At 40.5% G+C, this 23,438-nt stretch overlaps 1 protein-coding gene across 3 annotated transcripts in view; it reads right to left on the bottom strand.

Moving 5' to 3' along the window:
- Positions 1-17,543, bottom strand: part of LOC119418618 (exostosin-1) — a 241,899-nt gene extending 224,356 nt beyond the window's left edge. The window contains exons 1-3 of one of the 3 annotated variants that reach the window (XM_037685940.1): positions 17,392-17,543; positions 17,250-17,307; positions 14,630-15,381 (exon numbers count right to left, since the gene is read on the bottom strand). In XM_037685940.1, the coding sequence (XP_037541868.1) occupies positions 14,630-15,381; positions 17,250-17,307; positions 17,392-17,543 (962 nt within the window). Of the gene's footprint in view, positions 1-14,629; positions 15,382-17,249 lie in introns of all 3 variants that reach the window. The other 2 variants (XM_037685941.1, XM_037685939.1) reach the window with 2 other exon arrangements.
- Between the last annotated feature and the right edge of the window lie 5,895 nt (positions 17,544-23,438).

Genomic DNA, 23,438 nt, shown 5'->3' with positions numbered 1-23,438 from the left:
ATCAATTTTAATAATGGGGGGGGGGGGGTCCCATTCAGCGGGGGTTGGTTTTCATTTGTTTCATTGTTGTTGGGTTTTTTTTTTTTTTTTACTTTTTTTTTTTGTTGTTTATTGTATTGAGGGACAACAGATGAAAATTAGCCAAAGGCTAAATCTGGTGGAATGCATCAAATGTTTTGCACATTTATAAGTCACCGGTTCAAATCCCAGTCTGGGACCATTCTGGGTGGAGTTTGCATGTTCACTCCGTGCATGTGTGAGTTTTCTCCGGTTACTTACCAAAAACATGCATGTTAGGCTGGTTTGTAACTCTAAATTGTCCGTAGGTATGAGTGAGTGAGTGAGTGAGTTGTTTGTCTCATTTGTCTCTATGTGTCCCTGTGATGGACTGGAGACCTGTCCAGGATGTCCCCTGCCTCTCGCACAGTGATAGCTGGATATGGGCAGCAGTGACCCAAAAAGGAAGAAGCGATTAAAGAGGGAGGGGAGGAAGTGAAGCAAGGAAGGAAACATGGATGGATGGATGGATGGATGGATGGATGGATGTTACAATTGCACACTGTCCTGATTTAATAAACTGAATTCAAGCGGATCCAATTTAAGATGGCCGCCACAGTCGACCGACTATAGAATACACAAAAATGGCTCCAACTCAGTCACTTTTGTTCAGCTGAAGTAAAGTTTGATGTGGTAGTAGCCGAGAGTCATCCACAACACTCAATCTGAGCATGGCATATTGTTTATTTCAAGGTTTGACCAAAACAGCTCAAACTCCATTTATGACAAAAGATGCTCTTGAGTGAAAAGTCTGACATTAAAGATGGCGGGTCAGATGGTTTCTATGGTTACCATGATGATGAGAGTTGCTGCTTGGGTTTATATCTCAAGATCTCTTCACTCCTGGTTAAAAAAAATGTTGGGGGAAATAAAAGTCTGTCCTCATCGGCTCACGGGCTACATGTTGGTCCTGAAAACTGAGCTTTAGTTTTTGCGTGTGGGGTCGGAGCAGATCCCACATAAGAAGCAGTGGAAGTTTGGAAATGGAGTTCGTACCGAAACAGTTAATTTTGTGTCAGGAAACTAAAACGTTGACGTTCTGCACTCACAGCCATCTACAGAAGCTGGTGATGGACAGATATCTCACACCCACTCATCACAATGTCATTATTTAAGAAATGTGCTCCCATCTCTAATCGTTTCAGGAAGAAGTGAGCAGAGGCACTAACTGAATTATGTGCCCTCTCTCTGTCGGCTGCGTTTCATTTGATGCATAAAAACAAGCACAGCTGCTGTCACATCTGTGGCTGTTTGGCAGCTGCACAATCCAATATGTATGACGGCAGAAAAGTGTCTGACACCGTTAATTTAAATGTCAGCCGTAGTCATGTGGGTGGCCTTGGCTGTCACTGGGGCGGTGGAGGAAGTGAAGATGTTCTTCTGAAGCAAAACAAAAGCCACTACCTGTCTTCCTCTTTATCTGCCCTCGTTCCTCCGCCTCTTCGTCTTCCCTCCACTCATCCCGTCTCTGCTTCCGATGGAAACTAAACAGTGGGAAAGGTTTTATTGCTTTGCCGCCTCAGTGCTTCGCTGATAATAAAAAAATAATAAAAGAAACAGTGACGAGGAGACGAAACAAGAGCGAGCTGCTTTTTGAAGAGGAGGAAAAGATGTTCGGGACCGCTCTGAAACTTTACATCAAAAACGACAAAAAGCAAAGGAAACCTGCATGTTCTGCTAAATATAAAAACAGGAACCTGCCAACAAACAGCTGGCATGAATGAGGCAAGTAATTTGCACATTGAACAACAATAACAAGTCTCTAAAACAAACAATTGTTGTGTTTTTTTATAGTTAAGTGGCTGTTGCAGCCATCTTGTAATGGGTCGGCTCCAAATTAATCACTTGCATCCATTGATTATTAGTCAGTTAACGTATTTTACGCCGTACACGTCACTCCGCCCTATAAGTCGCATTAGTTCAAATATGTCTAATAAAGTGGAAAAATCCATAAATAAGTCGCTTCGCCGTATAAGTCGCATCTATTACGCGTCACCGCTGACGCGTCACATTTGTTACACGTCACCGCTGACAACCCGGAAATGTGGGCCGGTGTGCTAAAAATCGATGTGCTGCCAAATGGCCGCTGCGGGGGCGTGCAGGGGAGGACTTTAACAAAAATTTAACAAGATTAACACTTAAAACAATTATTTGTTTGATTGGCATTATAGTAAATGTGTGTCTCAGTCTGTTTGCTTAATAAATGCACTTTAACGGTCAAATCATCTGTATTTCAAAAGCCGATACGCAGAAGTAAACGCGTGCACGTGACGAGTCGCTGTACAAATTTAACAAGATAAACACCTAAACAATTATTTGTTTGCTCGAAATTATAGCAAAGGTGTGTCTCAGTCTAACATTTGCTTAATAAATGCACTTTAATGGTCACGTTAGCTGCATTTCACTGGGGCAGTGCAGCTGGATTGACAATCAGCAGCAAGCAGAAACAAGGTGGGAGTATGGCAGGCCGATTGTATCATTAAAGGCTGGTCAAGATTCTCAGTCATCCAGAACGTGGTAAATTAAAAAAAGTTCAAGAAAAAAAACAAAAAAGTATGAAGTATAATAAATGAAGTCCAATTGTTTTTGTCTTGAACTTTTTTGATTTTGGCATGAGCCACGTTTGTCTATTACATGATACAACGGCATGCCGTACTGCTATTACTACTCTGCTGCCATCACGTGGCTGAAAGTGGTACTGTTTTTTTTTGTTTTTTTTTAATTCAGTCAGAATAAATGAAAACGGTCGTATCTCAGCCAAAAATTGGTTTATAAATATGGAAAAAAAATCCATAAATATGTCACTTCGGCGTATAAGTCGCAGGGCATGTAAAATTTGCAAAAATGTTTGGGCTTGACTTTTTTTCAGAGTGAAACTAGTCGATTATCTCCCAGCTCCACACAATAAAGCAAAAGACAAGTGGTAGTAGATAGTTTGTCCCTTCCACGCCCTCGTTTCCTGTTCATCACTCCTGCCTAAGTTGGCGAGGCGTGTCATTCCCCGATTGGTTACGGAAGCACAATACGTGGTGTACTTCCGGTTCGCACGGATCACCGTTGTGTATGAATAAAAACCGTCTTAATTTACTTAGAAAAGTACGTGTTCTATCTCTGCCAATCTTCATGTAGCCATTCATATTTCCGTTACAAATCCTTGGTTAAGATGATATACGATAAATTAGAGCTGACCCCCAGACTTGGCTGACTGAGAAAAAAACCCTTCAAGATACAGAATTAATTATTTCCATGGTGAAACAGCGCCTCTCAGTGGTGAAGCTGCATATCATTTTAATCATGACATAAATACGTCAATGATTTTAACGGAAATACGAGTGGCGTAAATTAGCAACATGAAGATCGGCGGAGATAGAACGCATACTTTCTAAGTAAATTAAGTCCGTTCTTATTCACAAACGGAATTATACCAGTACGTTTTCCTTAATCTAGCATATTCAACGGCGATCCGTGCGACCCAGGAATATTCCTTTTAGCGCATGTACGGATTGCCTTCCATAACAGATCGGGGAATGACAACGCGACAAGCATACTGTGGCTGACCACTAGGGGGCTCCACTCACACGCAGATGTCAGGATGTTTTGTTTTTAAAAAATATGTAGCAAAAATATGATTTTTGGCGCTTATCGTTATTCTGTTGGTCAGTTAATCTGTGATCTCAGTTGAGCTGAGATATTTTTGAGTTGGCTCATGTTTGTCTTTGCTTTTCAACAGAGTTTAAAGAAAGTTTTTTGTTGACTGTGTTTACTATAAGTTTGCTTTACATGTGCAAAATGTTTTTTTTTTTTTTATCAGAGCTTAAAAGTAAAGAGTTTAGCATAATTTTGCTGTTGTTTATGTGTAATGTCATCTGGTATCACGACATCTGTTTTGCACAATGTGGTGTTGCCAGTTGGGCTTTTTTTGGGGCTTATTTTCATCTTGTTTCTATCATGATACCTGGCAACAATGATTCTTACCAGATGCCTGAACAACCTCAACTGGCTCATCTGGATGTGGAGGAGCAGAGGCTCTACTCCAAGTCTTTCCTGGGAAACTGACCTTCACCCCATGTCTGAGAGAGGCCAGCCACCCTTTGGAGAAAACTCATTTCGACCGCCTGTGTCAACAATCTCGTTCTTTCGGTCACCATCTAAAGTTCGTGGCCAAAGATGAAAGTAGGAGCATAGACCGACTGGTAAACAGAGAAATTTGTCTTACAGCTCAGCTTCCTCTTCACTACAAGGGACCGGCACAGAGTCCACAATACTGCCTAAACCACACCAATCCATCTGTCAATCTCCCACTCCATTCTTCCATCACTGTCACAAGTTACACCTCAATATTGTAAAACTGACCAATAGTTATAGAGATTTTAGTGTTTGATACAGTCAAGGCATCTTGGATTGGGTTGAATTCAAACGGTTGAAATATTTTGCAAACAAACACAATTGTCATCCTTTCATGACATCTTGTTTTTGCCAGTGGTATTTTATCACATATTCACTTTCATTCCGTGATGTTTAAACATTTCTCTGCTGCAACAGAAATAAAAGTTTAAACAAGGCGACGGAAACAACTAAAGACTTGAAGGGACAAAAGAATGAACAGAGACAACGAGACAAAAGGTGTTTATGGATTTACTGACAGGAAACATCTCAGCTCTCCACCATCTCTGCGTTTTGACCATGAAAGTCATCATCATGCAGCGATCTGAGTTAAATGTTTTTTTTTTCTGCCACTTCACAAGTGATGTTCTCAGCCTGTGATATCAAAATGTCTTTGGGGAGCCGCTTCAGAGCAGCAGTGCTCTAATTGGCTGAGCCGGCTGTTATCTGTGTACAGTCAAACAGCTTGAGTTCAAGCCGGCGCCACTCGCAGGGAGGCCAGATCCCCATCTATCCCCTTCATTCACAGCTTAATTCAATCAGAGGGCAATTATCGACCGCCTCCAGGCTCCAAGATCCCCGTCGGTTTCTCTTCTCATCAGGGAGCTTCGCGGTGTAGGAGCCTCCTTCCCTTCACACCAGAACTGCACACAGGCCAGTGTCTGTATTGATGCTCTGGGTGTAAAATATCTGAACATGCAGGAAGAAGTTCTCAGCAGCAACCAAAAGATTCTGGATCTGTTTGTTTTGCAGATGAAAAAAAGGTCCTGCATGTAAGTTGCCAAGACAAACATTTTATCCTTGAGAGGACAAAAGAATAAAAGTTAATAACGTGACCAAAAAGAGCAACTCCAAGACCAGGGGATAATTAGCTGTGGTTATTTACTTATTTGGGCGGCTGTGGCCAAGTGGTTAGATCAGTCGTCCTCCAATGCGAGAGTTGGGGGTTCGATTCCACCAGCAGTCACATATTGAAGTGTCCCTGGCCAACACACTGAACCCCGCACTGCTTCAGATGTGTGTCCCATCAGTGTATAGTACGAATGTGATAAAGCTCTGATTATTCTTTGTAGAGATCTAGTAGAGTGCTGTATGAATGGGTAAATGAGGGCACAGATTGAGTTGTAAAGAGCTTTGAGTACCTTCATAAGATTCAAAGATGCTATACAAGTACAGTCCATTTACCATTTACAAAAGGTGACGACAACAGTTGGCTGCAACTCAGCTGGGACGGACTGGAGAGTAAGGACAAGAGTTACGATGACGATTTGGATCCTGGAGGATGATTCAAGATTAGTCGCTTGCTGTTGTGGGGGGAAAAGGTCATCACATGAGTGAGGGTCCAACAATTCCAGTAGTCACAAACAAGGAAGTCCCAGAAAGGTTGCACGGATTGGTGGCAGGTGGTGGAAGGCGACGACCGGCTGGAGGAATCACAAGGAGGCTTAATGATGAAAGCAGGAAGGTCCAGAACACAGGAGTCGAGGCTCCAGGATACTCGATTCGCTTTTACAGATAATAAGCAAATATCTGGTGGGGTAGTAGCTGAGACTGATCTCCAACACGTACTTTGAGTGCTATTAGACTGTGCAGTATCGTGTGACTGCACAGTGTTTGACAAAGGGCGGCTTTGACACAATCATTTCACAACCGATTAAAAATCTGAAATGAAAGATGTATTCATTAAGGTCTGCTAAGTCTTATTTCTTTATGTTAAGATGCATTTGTCCTCACAGTAAACTTCTGGTGCACGGTAGATGAGAAATAATCTGGTCCCACCAACCATCCCCGTGTTGTTATTCCTGTTTTTATCTTAAACAGGTGAATACGAGAGACTTTAATCTTTAGTTTGTTGTTGAAGACGTCAGTTCTCGCCATGTGAGCTGCAGCTGATAAAGTGTTTGCTGCTGGTTTGCGATGCAAAGAGGAATCTAACTGTGCGTCTGCGATTCCTGTCCCTCTGCGATTCCTGTCCCTGCACTTTCACCAACACTGCAGTCCATTAGCAGCAGGACGCACATTTTTCTTTTGCTGTGTCTGCTTTGTTCTGCAGCACATTAAACGTGAAATGAAACAGAGCCTGCGGGCTTTAACGGCTGTCTTTAGAAATGCACACAGGGACAAATCAGACATGATGAGGAGCGTCCTCTGTGTATATTTTCACTGCACGTCGCATCACGTGATGGAAATATTTCAAACTTGCAGAAAAGATCTCTCGATTTGCTTTGCTAGTAAAGTTTTAATCATCTTAACTCATCCCTAACTCCCTCGTTGTCGTAAAAAAGCGGCCATGTCTTCACGCTCCTGCACAACAGCACGGCTGGCGCTCCAAAAGCTGCATCCTTGTGTAAAAAATATGGGAAAATTGTCTGATTTTCACTTTAAAACTCTAAGTTTATGCATTTCCCTTTTTGTCAAATGCTGCAAAGAGTTTGAAAAGGTACAAAACGTTGTCTTGACTTTAAAAAATGAGCAGATTATAACAAATTCCAAAACATAATAATTTAGCTTAAGTACTGATTAAAGTCCCACGTCTTCAAATGCATCATTGCCCTGTTTTCTAATCAAAACTAGTTGTTCAATCACTGCTTTGCCGTTATAGTGAAACTGTCAGAGAACATTTTTAAAAAGATGTTCTCCATAATAATAATCATACCACATATGAGAATAAACATCTCAATATGTAACAAGTTTTTGTAATTTCCTGTAATTCAAATAGCAGTCATGGTACGTCTCGTCATTTGGGTCAGTGTAAGTAAAAAGCTATTTAGTTGTGCCTTGAATATTATTTAACAAAGCTAAAAGTGCTAATACATTAGCTTTGAACTCTCTTATTAAAATGAGATGAACAAACTGATCAGCATCAAACAGGAAGTTAATCCACGAAACCAAGAGAAATGACGTGTATTACTAATGTACTGTAAACAGCAGTGACATACAAATATGCACAATGTAGTAATATATCAAATGTACCATAGGCCAGTACAGTAGTGGGTCTCAAATTTGGGGTCTGGACCCCACTGTGGATCATGAGAGACATAATCAGAGTCCTTAAATAATCTCCAGATATCAACTTGCATTTAAAAATGATTTCTTATGACATATTTTACCATAATTGTTCCAAAAACATCCATCCATCCATTATCTTTTACCCGCTTATTCCATTTTTGGTCACGGGGGTCACCGGTGCCCATGTCCAGCAGTCACTGTGCGAGGGACGGGGTACACCCTGGACAGGTTGCAAGTCCATCACAGGGACACATAAAGACAAACGAGACAAACAAACATTCACTCTCTCACTCACACCTAGAGACAATTTATTTATTTATTTATTTTTTATTTTAATTTATTTATTCATTTCAAATTAAAAACAATAACAATTTCAAAACAAGAGAGTAAAATACAAAACATAAAATGAAAGGCAGCAGAAGAAGAAAAAAAATATTATTTCTGCCCCTTCTTAAACAAAATCAATTCAAACAATCAATTCAATCAATAATCATCTATAAATACAACAAAATTACATAACTGATCACAATTTTTCCATTTATATTTCGTTTGATATTAACTAACTTAAATCTATATGTATCTATTCAACAATATGTTCTTAATCTTTTTCTTAAATATAAACATTGACTTTGATTTTTTTTACATCATCATCCAAACTATTCCAAAAACCCATTCCCTGAATTGAAGTAGACCTACCCCTTAAACTAGTCCTATACTTTGGTTTCACAAAAATATCTGTTCCCTTTAGATTATAACAACTTTTCCTTTTCACAAAATATGCTTGAATGTTCGAGGGTAGTATATAATTCTGAGCTTTATACATAAGTAGGAGAATATTATAATCCACCAGATCATAAAACTTAAGTAATTTCAATTTATAAAATAAAGTAGTTGTAGGATGACAGTAATGTTTTCTTGTTATAATTCTTATAGCTCTTTTCTGTAACACAACAATAGGCTTAGTTATAGTTTTACAAGCTGTTCCCCAAACATCAACACAGTAAATTAAATGCGGGACTATAAAAGTATTGTACAGCAAACACAAAGCATTATCATTCAAAAGATCCCTTACTTTATACAGTACTGCCAAGGACTTAGATATTTTAGTTTTTACAAAATTTATATGTTGTTTCCATGACAGTTTATCATCAATAATTACACCCAAAAACCTTACCTCATTCACTCTACATATCTCAACACCATCAATTTTGAAAGGAAAATCCACAGTTATCTTTTTTTTTACTAAATATCATAAAATTAGTTTTAGCAACATTCAAGGATAATTTGTTTAATTTAAACCAAGTTTGTATTTTAACAAACTCCATCTTCATTAACTCAAACATCTGTTCCAAGTTTTTACCCGAACAAAAGAATGTGGTATCATCAGCAAATAAAACACCTTTCAGGATACCAGACACCTCAATTAAATCATTTACGTATAAAATAAACAACTTAGGTCCAAGAACTGAACCTTGAGGTACTCCACATGAGATACTGCATAGATTAGAGCATACATCATCAATCTGTACAAACTGTTTTCTGTCCCTCAGATAACTAGATGTCCACTGTAGAGTTACCAATCAGCCTAACATGCGTGTTTTTGGTCTGTGGGAGGAAACTGGAGGACCTGGAGAAAACCCACGCATGCACGGAGAGAACATGCAAACTCCACCCAGGAAGGCCCCCGGAGCGAGATTTGAACCAACAACCTTCTCGCTGAGAGGCAGCAGCTCTACCATTGTGCCACCGTGCTGCGTTCCAAAAACAAAACGTATAAATTAATTCAAATGGTGCTGTAGTCATTAAGACGGGTTGTTTTTTTGTTTTTTACACTGAATCCAGCAGTAGATGGGGTCACAAGTCGTTGTCTTGTGGCTCAGAAGCCAAAAAATAAAGATCAGGAACCTTTGCTACAAATTTGATAAATGTCAGAATTGTGTGGGCAAATTTTAATCCAAGGATTTTATTTATTTATTTAACAAATGAGTCAAATACATGAAATTAAAGGCTACACCAATTGTTCAACAGTGAAGCAAAAATGATGTTTGGGGGGGGTGTCATAAGTTGAGACAAGTACCACTGATTCATGCAGGAGTGGCATCCGCTTGTGGACGTTGTCTGATGTTTTAATTCCTTTGTATTTAAAGTAGGGGTGCACCGATTTCCTTAAATTTGGGTGATCGGCGATCAGCCGATACTTGCATGAGAAACCGATTTGACCCATTTTTTTGTAGTTTTAACAACAATTGTCTGAACTTCATTTATATTTCAGAGCACTACCTCATGGCCAGTTAAAACAAGTTTGTATTGTTTCTAGGATATTGTTCAAGGGTATGTTTTTAATAAAATATTGGAAAATTAAAGGTGCATTGTGACCTTATAACACCTGACAGTGTCGCTTATAAAACAAAATCAGCATCGGCAGGTCAGACTTTTTAGAGATCGGTGATCGGACAGAAAACTGCAATTGACGCACCCCTAGTTTAAAGTTCTGTACGCAGAAAAAGAAGGACATCCAGACCATGAATAGTCAGATCAAAGAAGAACGCGCAAGAAGCAGCAAAAACAGGGGCAGTTAGTCAGTAAAGTGCAGGGAGGACATGGAGCTACAGAGAAATATGGAGAACTGAAGGAGGCAAGCAGCAGAAAGCTGCGTTTTCTTTATAGGTTATGGAACATCTCCTCCAAAGATGGGTCAAATGTCTCATGCAGGGACACAAACACAGCAGAGTGTGTTTGAAATACTTAACTACAGCTAAACCCAAGAGGTTACACCAGAGGTCTGCAACTTGTGGCTCTGGGGCCACATGTGACTCTTTGGCCCCCATCTTTAAATCTGGTGTTTTCATTTGTCTTACATTATTATATGCGGTGGCACAGAGGTTAGAGAAGGAAAGCCTGTGATTGGAAGGACACCGGTTCGACCCCTCCAAACAAACAACATCAAAACATGTGTGGTAAAGGTGAAACACCCACACCTGCCTCTACCCTTTATTTGCCCCACTCTGGGCCCTTGAGCAAGGCCCTTAACCCCAACATCTGCTCCCCTGAACTCCCTAGATAGCAGCTTTCTGCTCCACACAGAGGCAGCTCAGTGGTCTGTGGTTGCATCAGGAAAGATATCCGGCGTAAAAACGGTTCCCAAGTCGATACGCGTTAGTTCACTGTGGACCCCTGAAGAAGAGAGCAGCCCTACTGGTCGGAAAAGTCTTCTCCAACAAACTTGAAATGGTCCATGGGCCACCAGTTGATAATCCCAGTTGCAGCAGGTTTTGCAACACATTTTGTTTAGTGAGCCAAAGGTCATAAATGGCTCTTTTGATCTTCAAAGGTTGCAGATCCCTGGATTACACCAATAGAAGTGTTCCAAATTACCAAATGGGTCACTTAAAAATGGTTTTACGTTAGCTACAATGAAACGGTTAGCCGAAAACATAATTAACTCTTGATTTTATTTTATTTTTCTCTTAAAGTAAACATCGACTTTGAGGGATTTAAAAATGTGTCACACGTTGGGTTCATTTTTAAACTTTAAGACAAAAATAGAGCTCAGAAGCTTCCGACTGGACCTGAAATCACAGGTTTCACATGAACTTTTCCTCCGATTCACCGCCAGACCTGCAATCCCGTTGCTTTTTCCCTCCATTAGATGAAATGGTTTGTCAGACCGAGGTTCTTCAAGTCAACATTCAGTTAAAACAGTTTGTTACGGTTTGCCTTACCTGTGAGAGATGCAGCCGCCGCTCACGTCTGATTATTCACGTCAGAGACAGAACAACTCAAAACATGCTCCTGGCCTGACGTTTGTCAAATCTGAGCTGCCGTTTGGATCACTTCAAATTTCTGGATCCACTCTGATCCGTCTCCAGGCTCCTGCAGATTTTTTTAATCTAAAATATTCAACAGATGACTCAGACGTTTCAGATGAAAAAGCGAGAGAAGTTGACCCTGTTTTTACGCCGCACGCGACAGTTCAGCTCCTTCGGTTTCTTTCAGCCGTCAACTCGAGCTGAAAATTTCAAAAGTGATTTTTTTTTTTCTTCTTGGCTCAGATCGTTTTTCTCTCCCAACCAACTGCTGAGTTACACAGACCCTTTAGAAAGACAGAAACTGTGTCTGCGCTCCTGCTGCTGTGTGGCCTTCATACACACAAACATTAACACAAAAAACAGCAAATACTCGTACATCTGTGTCGCATTCAGCCTCAATTACAAACCATTTAAGTGGAGACATCCTGCGTGTTTCACACAACTTCTGTCCCCAACTCTCTGACGGAGGAGGATTGGAAACCAATAAACCACATTTATAGAGCCTGACGTTCGAGATGCACCAACTAGGCCTGTCATGATAACACATTCTGCTGGGCGATTAATTGTCTCAGAAATTATTGCAATAAATGATAATATTGTTTGTAATATTGTAATAATTAAGATGGTTAATTTTTGTGTGTGGTACCTTTTTTGACCACTGGATGGCAGTATAAGATTGTTTGAACCGAAGGATGGATAGTGAGGGAGCAAGCAGCGTGTCTCTCTAAGAAAAATGGGAGGGAGGCCTCTTGACGTGACATGGGCTGTCTCTCTTTTTTATTTCGGTTCTCAAAATGGCGGCCGCTTCAAACTTAGTCGCAAATACAAATAAACGCCAGTACACGTCTTACACTTAATGGTCTCCAATTATAAATGTGATCAAATGCAAGAGGTGATTTGTACATGAAAAAATTATAATTTGAACTTGTTTTTTTTTTTTTCTATTAATAAAAGCAAAAAAAAATTAAACATTTGTTACAACGCCACCCCACCCACATAAAAATTAAAATTATTATGTATAACAGTCACCAACGGTCATTTTTCTCACAGCAGAGGCATTCTTCCTGCAACATTGACAAAACTGAAACAATATGCACAACGGCAGCGGACAGTTTCTGTCACTCGTCTCTTTAAGACAGCCGGCAGTGGAGAAACGGCAACAAGTTACAATTTTTAATCATTAGCATTTGCTTAGCACATTCCTTGGAAATGAGTTAAGCAGCTTTTCAGACTCAATGACCTGCGGTGGAAGACTCGTAACTAGTCAGTTTTGACCATATTCACTCTCCATTTTGTTCAGAACCACGTGGACAGATGATGGCGGGCAGCCCGGCTCACTTTCAACTCTCTGGGTGGCAGTTGGACGGCTCTCTGTCTCAGCTTTCAAAAGGTTGAGAACTCCTACACCACTTTCATGATGTTCAATAATGCCCTTCCTCACCACAAAGATGATAATGATGATCGAGTCCTTTATCATCTTACCAAGGACCGAGCAGTGAGATTCACAGGAAGCTTGTCAGATCCTTATATTCCCAGGGCCTCCTTCTGCTCAAGCTTTTACTTTGAAATACCTCTACAGGGCTTATTCTTCTATAATGATGATTACTGGTGCAGTAAACAACTAGATTATTACAAACAACTGATAAGAAGTGTGAATCGGGACAGCCAAGCCAAATAAACAAATAAATGAGCAAGCGATATGCTGATACCTCGTCGCTGAGGGATTTGAATAGTGAATGTTTGTAGTTTTTGAGATGAGTGTTGTTCTGGAGTGGAATCAAACAGGGAATGTAAGTGAACCTGAATGTTTTTGGTGCAAGATATTCAAATGGGTAGTGGAAAACAATAGTTTGTTTTCTTCTTCTTGATGTGACGGATCCTGGTGAGTGAAAGTGAAAATTTATCCAGCACTAGGTGCAATGGCGGAGCTAGTGGGTGGCTAATGGTGGCCATGGTCTCTATAGATTCATATTCATACCTGCAAACTCAAGGGATGAAAAAGGTGACAGGAATCGCACACCGAAGAATTTGTGATTTTTAACATGTATGGTAAATTAAGCATTTTGATACACTCCAAGAAGAAAATAAGGGGAAAAGACAGGTAAAATAGACATTACTAACATATACTAATTTATTTAGGAAATGCACAGGAAAGATGGCTAGTCAACCAAAAATAAAAAACAAACAACAACAAGAGAAAGCCAATCAGAGAAACCAAATATAGCAGATAACTTCTTTCTAGAGCAGAACATTTTTGGAAATGGCAAAAACTCTTCTTAAATAAATAGCGCTATGCTAGCAACGTTCAATACAGATGCGCTAGCTAAGATGCTACAGATATAGCATGCCGCTTCGCTAACGCATCCTACCCCCCTTCCCCAGTCAACAACTGCGGGCACTTACGTAGCGTTCAGCTAGCACTACGTAAGTGCGCTAACTTAGCACTAACGAGCTAGCATGAGCTTTCTTGTGAACACAGGTTGCGAGCTAGCTAATGCGATTTACATAGTGCTAGCTTAGCACTACTAAGTTCAGTCAATGGGAAAATATGCCATCTACCAATCCTCTGACACACACAAAATAAAATCTTCAGATCTAAATGATTCACGTAAATAACATTTTGATTGAAATCGGCGAATTTCGCCAAAAAGCAACGTTTGCAGGTGCATCTTCTTTGGCCACACCAATCATTTGAGGAAACCGTATTACAATATTTTGATGAGGTACCCATTTTTTTTAATAGTGATCTTTCTTACAGCTAAATGCAGCCACACATCAAAATGGAAGTTGGCACCTTCACTTATTTTTCAAGTCATCATGTCCACAACATGAACGGATGGATGGACGCACAGATGGAGGGTATTTTCAATCCCCTGTTTTTCGCTCTTTGATGGGGAACAATAAATGAACCAATATGACTAACGTCACACGACTGAGAGGTAAACACCGCACTGCTTTACAAAGTGTTATCAGAACCGCGATGTTAGAACACATGAATATGTACATGGTATCACTACATCTCTAACTGAACGCTTTTACAAGAATTAATCTAAACAAACCAGATGCAAGGCCACACATCAACCAACACAATCACTTCTTCCACTTTGATGGATCTCGTATTGCCAACTGGCTGCCCAGTTTTTCAGGGTACAGGAGTTTTAACAACACAAACACACCGCACATTAAACAAGCAGAACTCTGAATTAATTGATTGAACATTAAAAAGCAAGTGGGACAAAATGAAAAAGTGAGCTCCTTAACAAGATTGGGATTAAAGGCTAATCCATCAGCTTCAGTCACAGATTTAGGAACTCATATCTGTGACAAAAAGGCACCATGAAGAGAAAAAGAAATGTAAAGGTTTGTCTTACTTGGAGTAGTCTTTGTTGTCTCTGTCGCAGCGCGAGTCCTTGTGTTTTTCCCATTCTTTGCCATGTTTGCATGTGGTCAGCAGAAGAACGTCGTCCCCATTGTGGACATGATAGAGAGCGTTCCTCGTCTCTGAGCCGATACCGGTCAGGTAGCGCTTCCCTTTGAAAACCAGCTGGTACTTCCTGGAAGGCGGGGCATCATTCAGTGTCAGATAACCCGTGGCCCCTTCTTTCAGTGGGTGATCTTTGGAGAACAGGGGGATAGAAATGTCAAAGTTGGGCCGGAAGTTGGCCACGTCTGCACTGGCCTTGGCCAGCATGGCTTGGCCCACCTCAAACCCCAGATCCTCCGTGTAGTCGGGCCAGGTGCCAGAGTACAGGTTGAATATGAGGTGGTTCCTGCCATCGTTCCACGTCGGCAGGTTGTGGATGCGGGTTCTAACATTCTGGACGTACTGAACCGAGAGCTGGTCCCTGTCCAACGTGTCCACGGCCAGAATGAACAGGCAGGCCCGTGAAGGGTCCGTTGTACGGAAGCGAGACTCCTCGATAGAGGACAGGATCTTCTGGTAGGTCTCGGAGATCGTGTCCCCTCTCTGTGGAGGGTAGATGTAAACCCTGAAGCCCGACTGGCAGCGTGCGAAGTCGAAGCAGGTTTCCATGCGGCAACGCTTGTTCTTGTAGATGTTGTCGCGGATTGCACGTCGCTCCCGAGGAGAGGTGTGCTGGTGATGGAGCTGAGGACTGTCCTCCTGCACGGACACACAGAGACAGGGCAGGGTTGAAGAGGGTGTGGGCCCTTGGGCTAAAGCTACTTTTAGAAACCCACTGATATACTAATATATAAATTACAGTAAAGACTGTGTACTCATTACCTTTAAGGTTTCAGTAACACGGACTTTACCACACATACACCTGAAGTTCTAAGAACAAAAATAAATTAAAATACAAGCCATCGACCTGAAAGTATGACAGTCTGTTCCTTTAAGACTTATATCTTTACTGCGTCATCGGTGCAAATTTAACCATTTCTCTTAAACCGAGTACGTTTCTTTACAAACCAAATAGTTTTAAACTGTAATGATAATGAAAGAAAAAGGGTCAAAATGCACATCTCCCTCAGTAACCGCCAACGCTCCATAGTCTTTATTAAAACACTGAGAACACTTCATCCTACTGTCTCGAGATTACAGAGGAAGCGGCAGCTACAAGGATTTGAAGATAATTGCTAAAATTCAAACGTTATAAAAAAGTAATAAATTGTCTGATAGAGATTACATCCGTATAAACACTGACAGATAAACAATAGTTAACAGGCTCCTTCATAGTAATACTCTTCCCCGTTATGTGGGATTGCACTTCTTCTTTGGAAATAAATAAAATACGGGGTTTACAAAACATGTCATTAAAAATAATTATAGCATTTTGGAGCCTTTTAAACTTCAGAGTCCTGCATTATACTGTTGGCCCTTTGGAAAAACTGAGTTTGTGCATGTTAACATTTTCCTATGACTTTCCGTTGGTCGTTTTTGTCTATTTAATCGTAACGCGTTTTATTTGCAACCTACTGTCTGTGCTTACAGATTTATGTACAGTTATATTGCATTCATAAAAAGAGAACTACATGTGTGAGTCATATGGATTTAAACAAGCTCAATAAAAATGTACACTTTTAAACAAGACGACATGTTATGGAGCAAAGGAGACTAAAAGAAATGCCTTTTTAACATTAACGCAGGTGTGGCTTTTAATAAAAGACATAAGAATGATTTCTTCAGCCCTAAATTAAACGACCATTTTCTAAGACTTTTCAATAAAAAGTTATCAGACAATTCACTGCATCTTACTTCATTTTCACGACGCATCAGGAGATGGATCCATTTGCAGCAGTTAAAGGTATGAAGGTAATAATAAATTTCTAACAAAACATTGACTAGAACGTCTTGACAAGAGGGATAACACAACAGGAGGAAGATGAGGATGTGTCAGCTGAAACTCTGCAGGTGTGCTAATTAGAAACTGAGACCTGGTGTGAGATTCAAACAGGAAGTAAAACGTGACAAAATAAAACAGGAAGTAAAGTAAGTAATTAATGGTCAGAATTTAAACAGTAAAATTATGTGAAAACAAAACATAAAAAAAATAGATTCTAAAAAAATAAAAAAAAATCAGCTTTTTTGCCCAGAAACTTTTCATAGTTTTTACAATTGTGAGTTTTTAACATCTCTAACTTTTCATCGTCATCCTTTATTCAGTGTCTGACTTCCTGTTGTTAATACCATAAAAACACTGAGATTTTATTTTATGAATGTTAAAAAAAAACGTTGTTAAATGTTAAAAAACTTTCATATAAAAAAAGAAAAGGTCAAACCCAAACTAACCTTCCAATGAATCTTTTCTTGCTGCATGCACACGCTGCTTTTAAACATCTGGATCCAGCCCAGATTTATTTTATCATTCTGTTATGATGATGACGCTTTCGAAACCCTGTACCATTAAATAAAAAATAGAGCACTGATTGCATTTTAACTCTGTTTTTTTATTAAACAAAACTTCCTCTGATCAGTAAATCATTTCCCACAGCTTCTTTTGTTTGTGCAAATCGTTTGGTTCGGTTTACCTCCTGCTCTCCTCCCTCCAGATATGGCTCCAGCAGCTCGGTCGACTCGGGCCAGTGTCTGGACGGTCTGGACGGGAGTCTCTGGGGCAGAGGCTGAGGCTGGTGCACGTCCTGCTGCCTCTGGTGGTAGTACTGGTCCTGCTGGTGGTGCTGATAATGCTGAGGAGTTTGTGGATACTGGTACGGCTGCTGCTGCTGCTGGGGGAACTCTTCGATTTGCAGACCCCACAGGTAGATGAGGAAGAGTAGACCGGCCACCACAGACACGAGCAGGTACCGCTTCTTGGCCTGCATGTGTGCTGCGGGATGAGGAGGAGGTGGTGGGTCTCAGGGTGGGACGAGAAGATGCAAACGGTGATGGAGGACAAAGTATGGAAGAGGTTTGAACAAAGAGTGGAAAAAGCAGCTCAACGTAAAAAGGGATGAGGAAATGATGAGGGGGGTTGTAGGGGCGCAGGGCACCTCTCTATCCACAGCTCAGCATTTTGAGATTTGGGGGTCACTGAAAGAAAAACGACACATTAATCAGGCTGAAGCGCCTCTGAAGACATTAAGAGCAACAAATCCATGAATTTTAAATGGTTTATTTAAATGCAAGAAGAAAACTGGAAGTTGAAAATTCATCACATAAATTACAAATTAAAGGTTCAGGTGTAAAAAGGCAAAAATATATATCTTGCACTGTTGTTTTATTTTGAAGGGGAAACATGCAGAAGTTACACTGCATTCCTGAGGACCAACTTTTAGGTGTTTCCCTGCTTCAACACTTATTAACACGATCCTGCAGAACCTAACAGCACGATGAGGAGCGAATTCAAGCCTCGGATTCAGGTTGGAGCAAAGAAACAGCTAAAACTTGAAGGTTAATGCCCCTCAGTTAACCATTAACTGGGATTACAGCATCCTAAAAATATTGATATGTAATAATTGGTATAAATGTCTCTTGTGTTTAAAGTTTTATTAAAAAGTTTAAGCAAAAAAAGGAATTATGTTGAAATTAAATTAATTTGGCTTTAACTAGAACAATAACAGGTATAAATGTTGAGTTAATATTTGCTTGATTTGATTATTTCTTGAGCAATTGCAGATTTAAACCATTAGAATTGATCTAATTTCATGTCAAAAGCAAAGTTTTATTTGCAACAGTTTGAGAAATTGCAGTCGTCAAATTTGGATGCAATTTAACTCATTTATTTAAATGTGATGCAGCTGTAAATTAGTGCAACTACTAGTTACAGTCTAGGGAAATGATCCAAATTGTTGCATGAGTTTGTTTTTAGTGAGTGAAAGTCAGAGAGGAGCTGGAGTTTTATTTCTGCTCATCATGAAGGTTTTAGTTTCTGGGCTGTGACTCTTTCTTAACAGAGTTGGTTTTATTGTGCACAGTGCACAAACACAATGGCACAAAAGGAGTTGTTCCTCTTTGAGCAACTTTTGCTGCAGCTGGACTCACCTGTTCAGAGGGAGCACCTGTGGAAGTGTGCGCTGCGCTCCCCTCCAGCCCGCGCAGGGGGTCCACGGCTCGGAACCGTCCTCCATTAACCACTGGATTACAATCCCATCCACAAACGAGGTGTTTTAAAGCCACGTGCGGGAGCGAACCAGTGAGCTGAGCGCGCGCCGGGAAACCAAACGAGGTGCGCTGCGTTCAGGCTCCGTCCGCCGCATCCCGGACTGAAAGTTTCCCCCCTGAACGCGCTGCTCTCTGTCCCCCCCCCCACGGAGGGAGTTTACGCACCGCGCTCACACTGATCCATCCATCTCCTCCGTCCCCACTCTCAGTAGATCCCAGACTCAAACTTTGCCTGTAAATCCAGGATCCCACCTGAAACCGAGTTGTGAAATCCGCCGAACAGAAGGAGCGCATCAATAAAATCCCGCGGAGCCACTTCTCCGCCCCCCCACCCCCCACCCCCCCTGAACGCCAGCAGCTGTCTGCGGGGCTTAAAGCCTCGGATCAGATCATGACTCCGGTTATTCCGAGCAGAACGCTGGCTTCCAGCTGTCCCGTCGTCCCTCACGTCTCCATCCTTAAATCCTCAGCTGGATCCGGGCTGCGCCACCGTGCAGCAGCATCAGCAGCAGCAGCAGCATCAGCAGCAGCAGCTGATGAGGCAGACAGCAGCAAGCTGCAGGGACTCGAGCAGGCACGGGACGTCTGCTGCCTCTGATAAGGCACTCCGCACCCAACAGTCGGCTCTGTTCGCATCTCTTTGTTTATCAGAATTAATGGTAAAAACTGAACTGACATCATAAAATAAATAAAAAGTTGAGACGTTTTGTAAAATGTAAATAAAACCAGAATGCAATGATTTGTGGATCTCGTATTTTACTGAACAAATGATGTTGGGACAGAGACAAGAAAAGCAGCAAAACTGAGTGGTCCAAACTGGAAAAGTGCTGGAGGGACATTTTGTAACCAGCTAAGATAATAAACAGCAGGTCAGCATAAAAAGAGCATTAATGATTCTCTCGGAAGTAAAGATGGGCAGAGGTTCACCAGTCTGTGAACAACTGTGTAAAATTATTGGAACCATTTCAGAATCATCTAACAAAAGTTACGTGAGGTCCTCTGATGGACTGTTCTTGTTGACATGTTTCATCCTTTATCCAAAACACTTTGTCAGTCTGAGGAGCTGCAACAAACTCAGTCTTATAAATATCACCTTAGTGGATGCAGTTTGTTGTCGACATCCAGAACTAGCTGTTCACATGATGAAGGGTGACCATCAGCCTAACGACCGATCGTTAGTGCCCACATGGCAGTATATCAAAGTTCATGCACAATCAACCAGGTACAAAATCTAATAATGGTCAATCAGGTGGACGATTTTTTTTTTTTTTTTTGTGGAAAGACGTTTCGCCCTCTATCCGGAGGGCTTCATCAGTCTGAGGAGAGCAGTAGTTTATCAAGCAGCCGGCATGGCACTAACGATCGGTCGTTAGGCTGATGCTCCTTTATCATGTGAACAGCTAGTTCTGGGTGTCACCAGCAAACTGGTTGATCCACTATGAGAAGGTGCTATTTATAGGACTGAGTTTAGTGCAGCTCCTCAAACTGAAGAAGCCTTTTGGATAAAAAAAAAAACCCCGAAATGTTTCAACAACAAGAATCCGTCCAGAGGACCTGACTTAACTTTTTTAGATTTTTCTACCTGGATTATTGAGCACGCATCAGGATATTTCAGACTAATGTTTCTCAGCAGGAAATTTGCAACACTTTGACATATCCCATCATTCATCAAAATATTTCAAGAATCTGTAGAAATCCCTGAGCTGAAAAGGTCAATATTGGATGGCCGTGATCTCTGGATGGGCTCAGGAACACTTTTACAGATCACGGTCTGTAATCGCAGTTCAGCAGCGTGTTTAAAATGAGGTAAAGCAGGAAACTGTTCTGTGGTCAGACGGATTTGGAAAAATGTGTTTCGATAAAGAGTCAAAGCAGATTCTAAAGGATGTGAAAGTCCTTGACTGTTAATAAAGTCCCAGCTGTAATTATGTGAATGATCTGAACTAAACAGTTCATACGTGCAGTTTAACTTTGACGATTTGCTTTTAAAAGCACATTAGAGCAGCAGTTACCTGCAACTCGTCATATTTTCAAAGCAAAATGTGCTACTGAGTTAAATACACCATTAAGGTGACAATTAAACATTGTGATTATGATCCTGAGGGGATTTTAAAACTTTTTATACCTTTTTTTTTTTTTTATATTCAACCTTTATTTATAGGTTAATCCCATTGAGCCTCTGGTACTCATTTACAAGAGAGGCCTGATTTTAACAAAGAGTGATGACAACAGTAGACGATCATAAAAAGGAAGCATACAAATTGAGAAGAACAAGTGAAAGAAAATCGCATTAAAAATTAAACGAAACAAAAAAAACATCTAGGTTACGCAATGTGGGATTTTGACATATCTGTTAATCTTTGACTCACTGGATCACATTTTAATCATTTGGATTTTTCTAATTATTTTTTTACAGTTAAGTCACATTTATCCATTTGAAGGGATGCAAACAAATACATTTAACTGAAAATGTGTATAAAACCTGTTATATTAAATGCAAAGTTTACAGACGTTGTTCCCTCACTGTGCAGCAAACAGCGCCATCTGGTGGCACAATTTATTTCCTCAAAGAGGTGGAAGTTTGAAGCAGTAAAAAGCATATTAGAACCTGTCAGGAGCAGATATAGGATAAGAAATGCACCTAAAATGTAGATTATATATGTACAGGAACTATGTGAAGATAAAAACACAAGCTGTCAAACTTTAAAGATCCAACCAGCCTAAAGGAACCTTTTAATGTGCCATTTTATTTTTTTTTGGCTTCACCAAGCTTCTTCAGGCAGAAAGTGGTGCCTGTCAGGCAAATAATTTAAAGTGAAATCAGCAAACCGCTCACAGCACATTAATATTAATCCTCCGAGCCTCGAATGCATCACAACAAACTGATGACAGACACGTTTATGTACAAGTCAGGGCAGAACGGTTCTGGTTCACAGAGCTTCAGAAGGAGAACACTTCTGGGTCTTGGAAGTGCTTGAAGAAGCACTGTCAAAAATTAATTCAAGATAAATACCTTTACAGGAAAAAGTGAAACGTTTTGAGGTAAATTTGAATATTTTGAAGCAGCAATGTGATTAGAAAGAAATAGAACGTTGTTGCTCAGTTTAAAACTAAATTAAGTGTTCATTATCTCATAAAGCACGCTATGATTTTGCTGAGCTTCTTAATTATTAACAGTAATTGTGACGAAAATACTGAACCATCAGTTTTGTTGCTAAACTCAGCTGCGACCTCCAATTTTAGCTTCTCAGAACAGTTTAAAATCCTACTTCTAACATTCAAAGCTCTCCACATAAGCTCCATCGTACGTTAAAGAATGCTTTTGCTCCATGTTCTCCAAACAGAGCCGTCGCTCTCTGACTGCAGGTTTACGTGCGGTTCCTAGAGTTTCTAAAATGGGAGGCAAAGCTTTCAGTTATCAGGCTCCTCTGTTGTGATATCAACTTCCTGTTTCTGTCCGTGAGGCTGACAGTCCGTCTACTTTTAAGACGAGGCTGAAAACTTTTCATGTTGATCAATCCTATAGTTAGGGGGATTCCTCAGCTCTTCATGAGATTTTCAAGATTTAACCAAAACGACTACAGCAGCCTTTTTTAAACTCTGCATGAGGCGATATGCATTCCTTCAGTTAGTGATAAACCCTTAAATAATTCATGCATTTGTAAAAAAAAATTAATGCGTGAAACATCAATTTTTTTAATGTTTTGAGGTTTTTTTGTTCCTTCAGCCTCCAAACTCGTGGCCATAAACTCGATTTGCTGGTGCACTTTTATGTCTTTCTGTTGTTTCCGAGCCATAACTGGACCTTCCACAGGAACTGGGAGCGGTATAAATCCTGGATCTCAGAGAGTTGAAGGATAGGAAGCCAATAAATGTTTTGGATTTATTCGAGCACTTGAGCAACAATACCTTAGAAAGCACTTCATCTCAAATCTGCAGCAGCAGTAAAGTACCGTAAGTCTTCGGGTGTTTATCGAAAACACTGGCAGATATAAAAACTACCGGAGTTTTTCTCTGATTTACTGGTGCTGAGAAAACTCTGAAGGATTGGCCGGTGTCGATGGCTTCACGGTCCATTAGGGGAAGATAAATCTGTTGAGGTTCTGTTGGTGTTAACGGAGTGGCGCAGAGAGCCAACTTTGATCCGTTTCCAGTCCGTCGCTTCACTTCCTCCACTTCTTCATCTTCATCATTCATCATGGACGTTTCAGCTGGAGGGAAGTCTCTTTCCTCTTCTGGGCCAGAAATCAGGAGGGGAAATAAGTAATGCAACTTTATTCATATTAGATCATTTTATGGATATGATAAGTTCACTGTATCTGTGTGTAGTCTGCAACAAGTTAAAGTTATAATTCAAATCTTTTAAAGTGTGGTTTTTATCGCCCGTCACCAAAAGCCATAATAGTTTTGCTAAAATTAGTCAAGTCAGGTCAAGTCAAATTTATTTATAAAGCACGTTTAAAACAGCAGCTGTTACTCAAGTGCTTAACAATAAGGTCAAAAAGCATCAAAAATAAAAACACAAAAAACAATGAGAAACAAAGAAATAGTAAATAAAATTACACAGTGTTAAACAGCAGTGAATACAGGTGTGTTTTTAGGAGAGATTCAAAAGC

This window comes from Nematolebias whitei, chromosome 12 (assembly GCF_014905685.2).
Source record: "Nematolebias whitei isolate Nwh7 chromosome 12, NemWhi1, whole genome shotgun sequence".
NCBI classification, from domain to species: domain Eukaryota; kingdom Metazoa; phylum Chordata; class Actinopteri; order Cyprinodontiformes; family Rivulidae; genus Nematolebias; species Nematolebias whitei.
The sequence above is the reverse complement of the archived record's forward strand: the minus strand, read 5'-3'. Positions and strand labels throughout refer to the sequence as shown.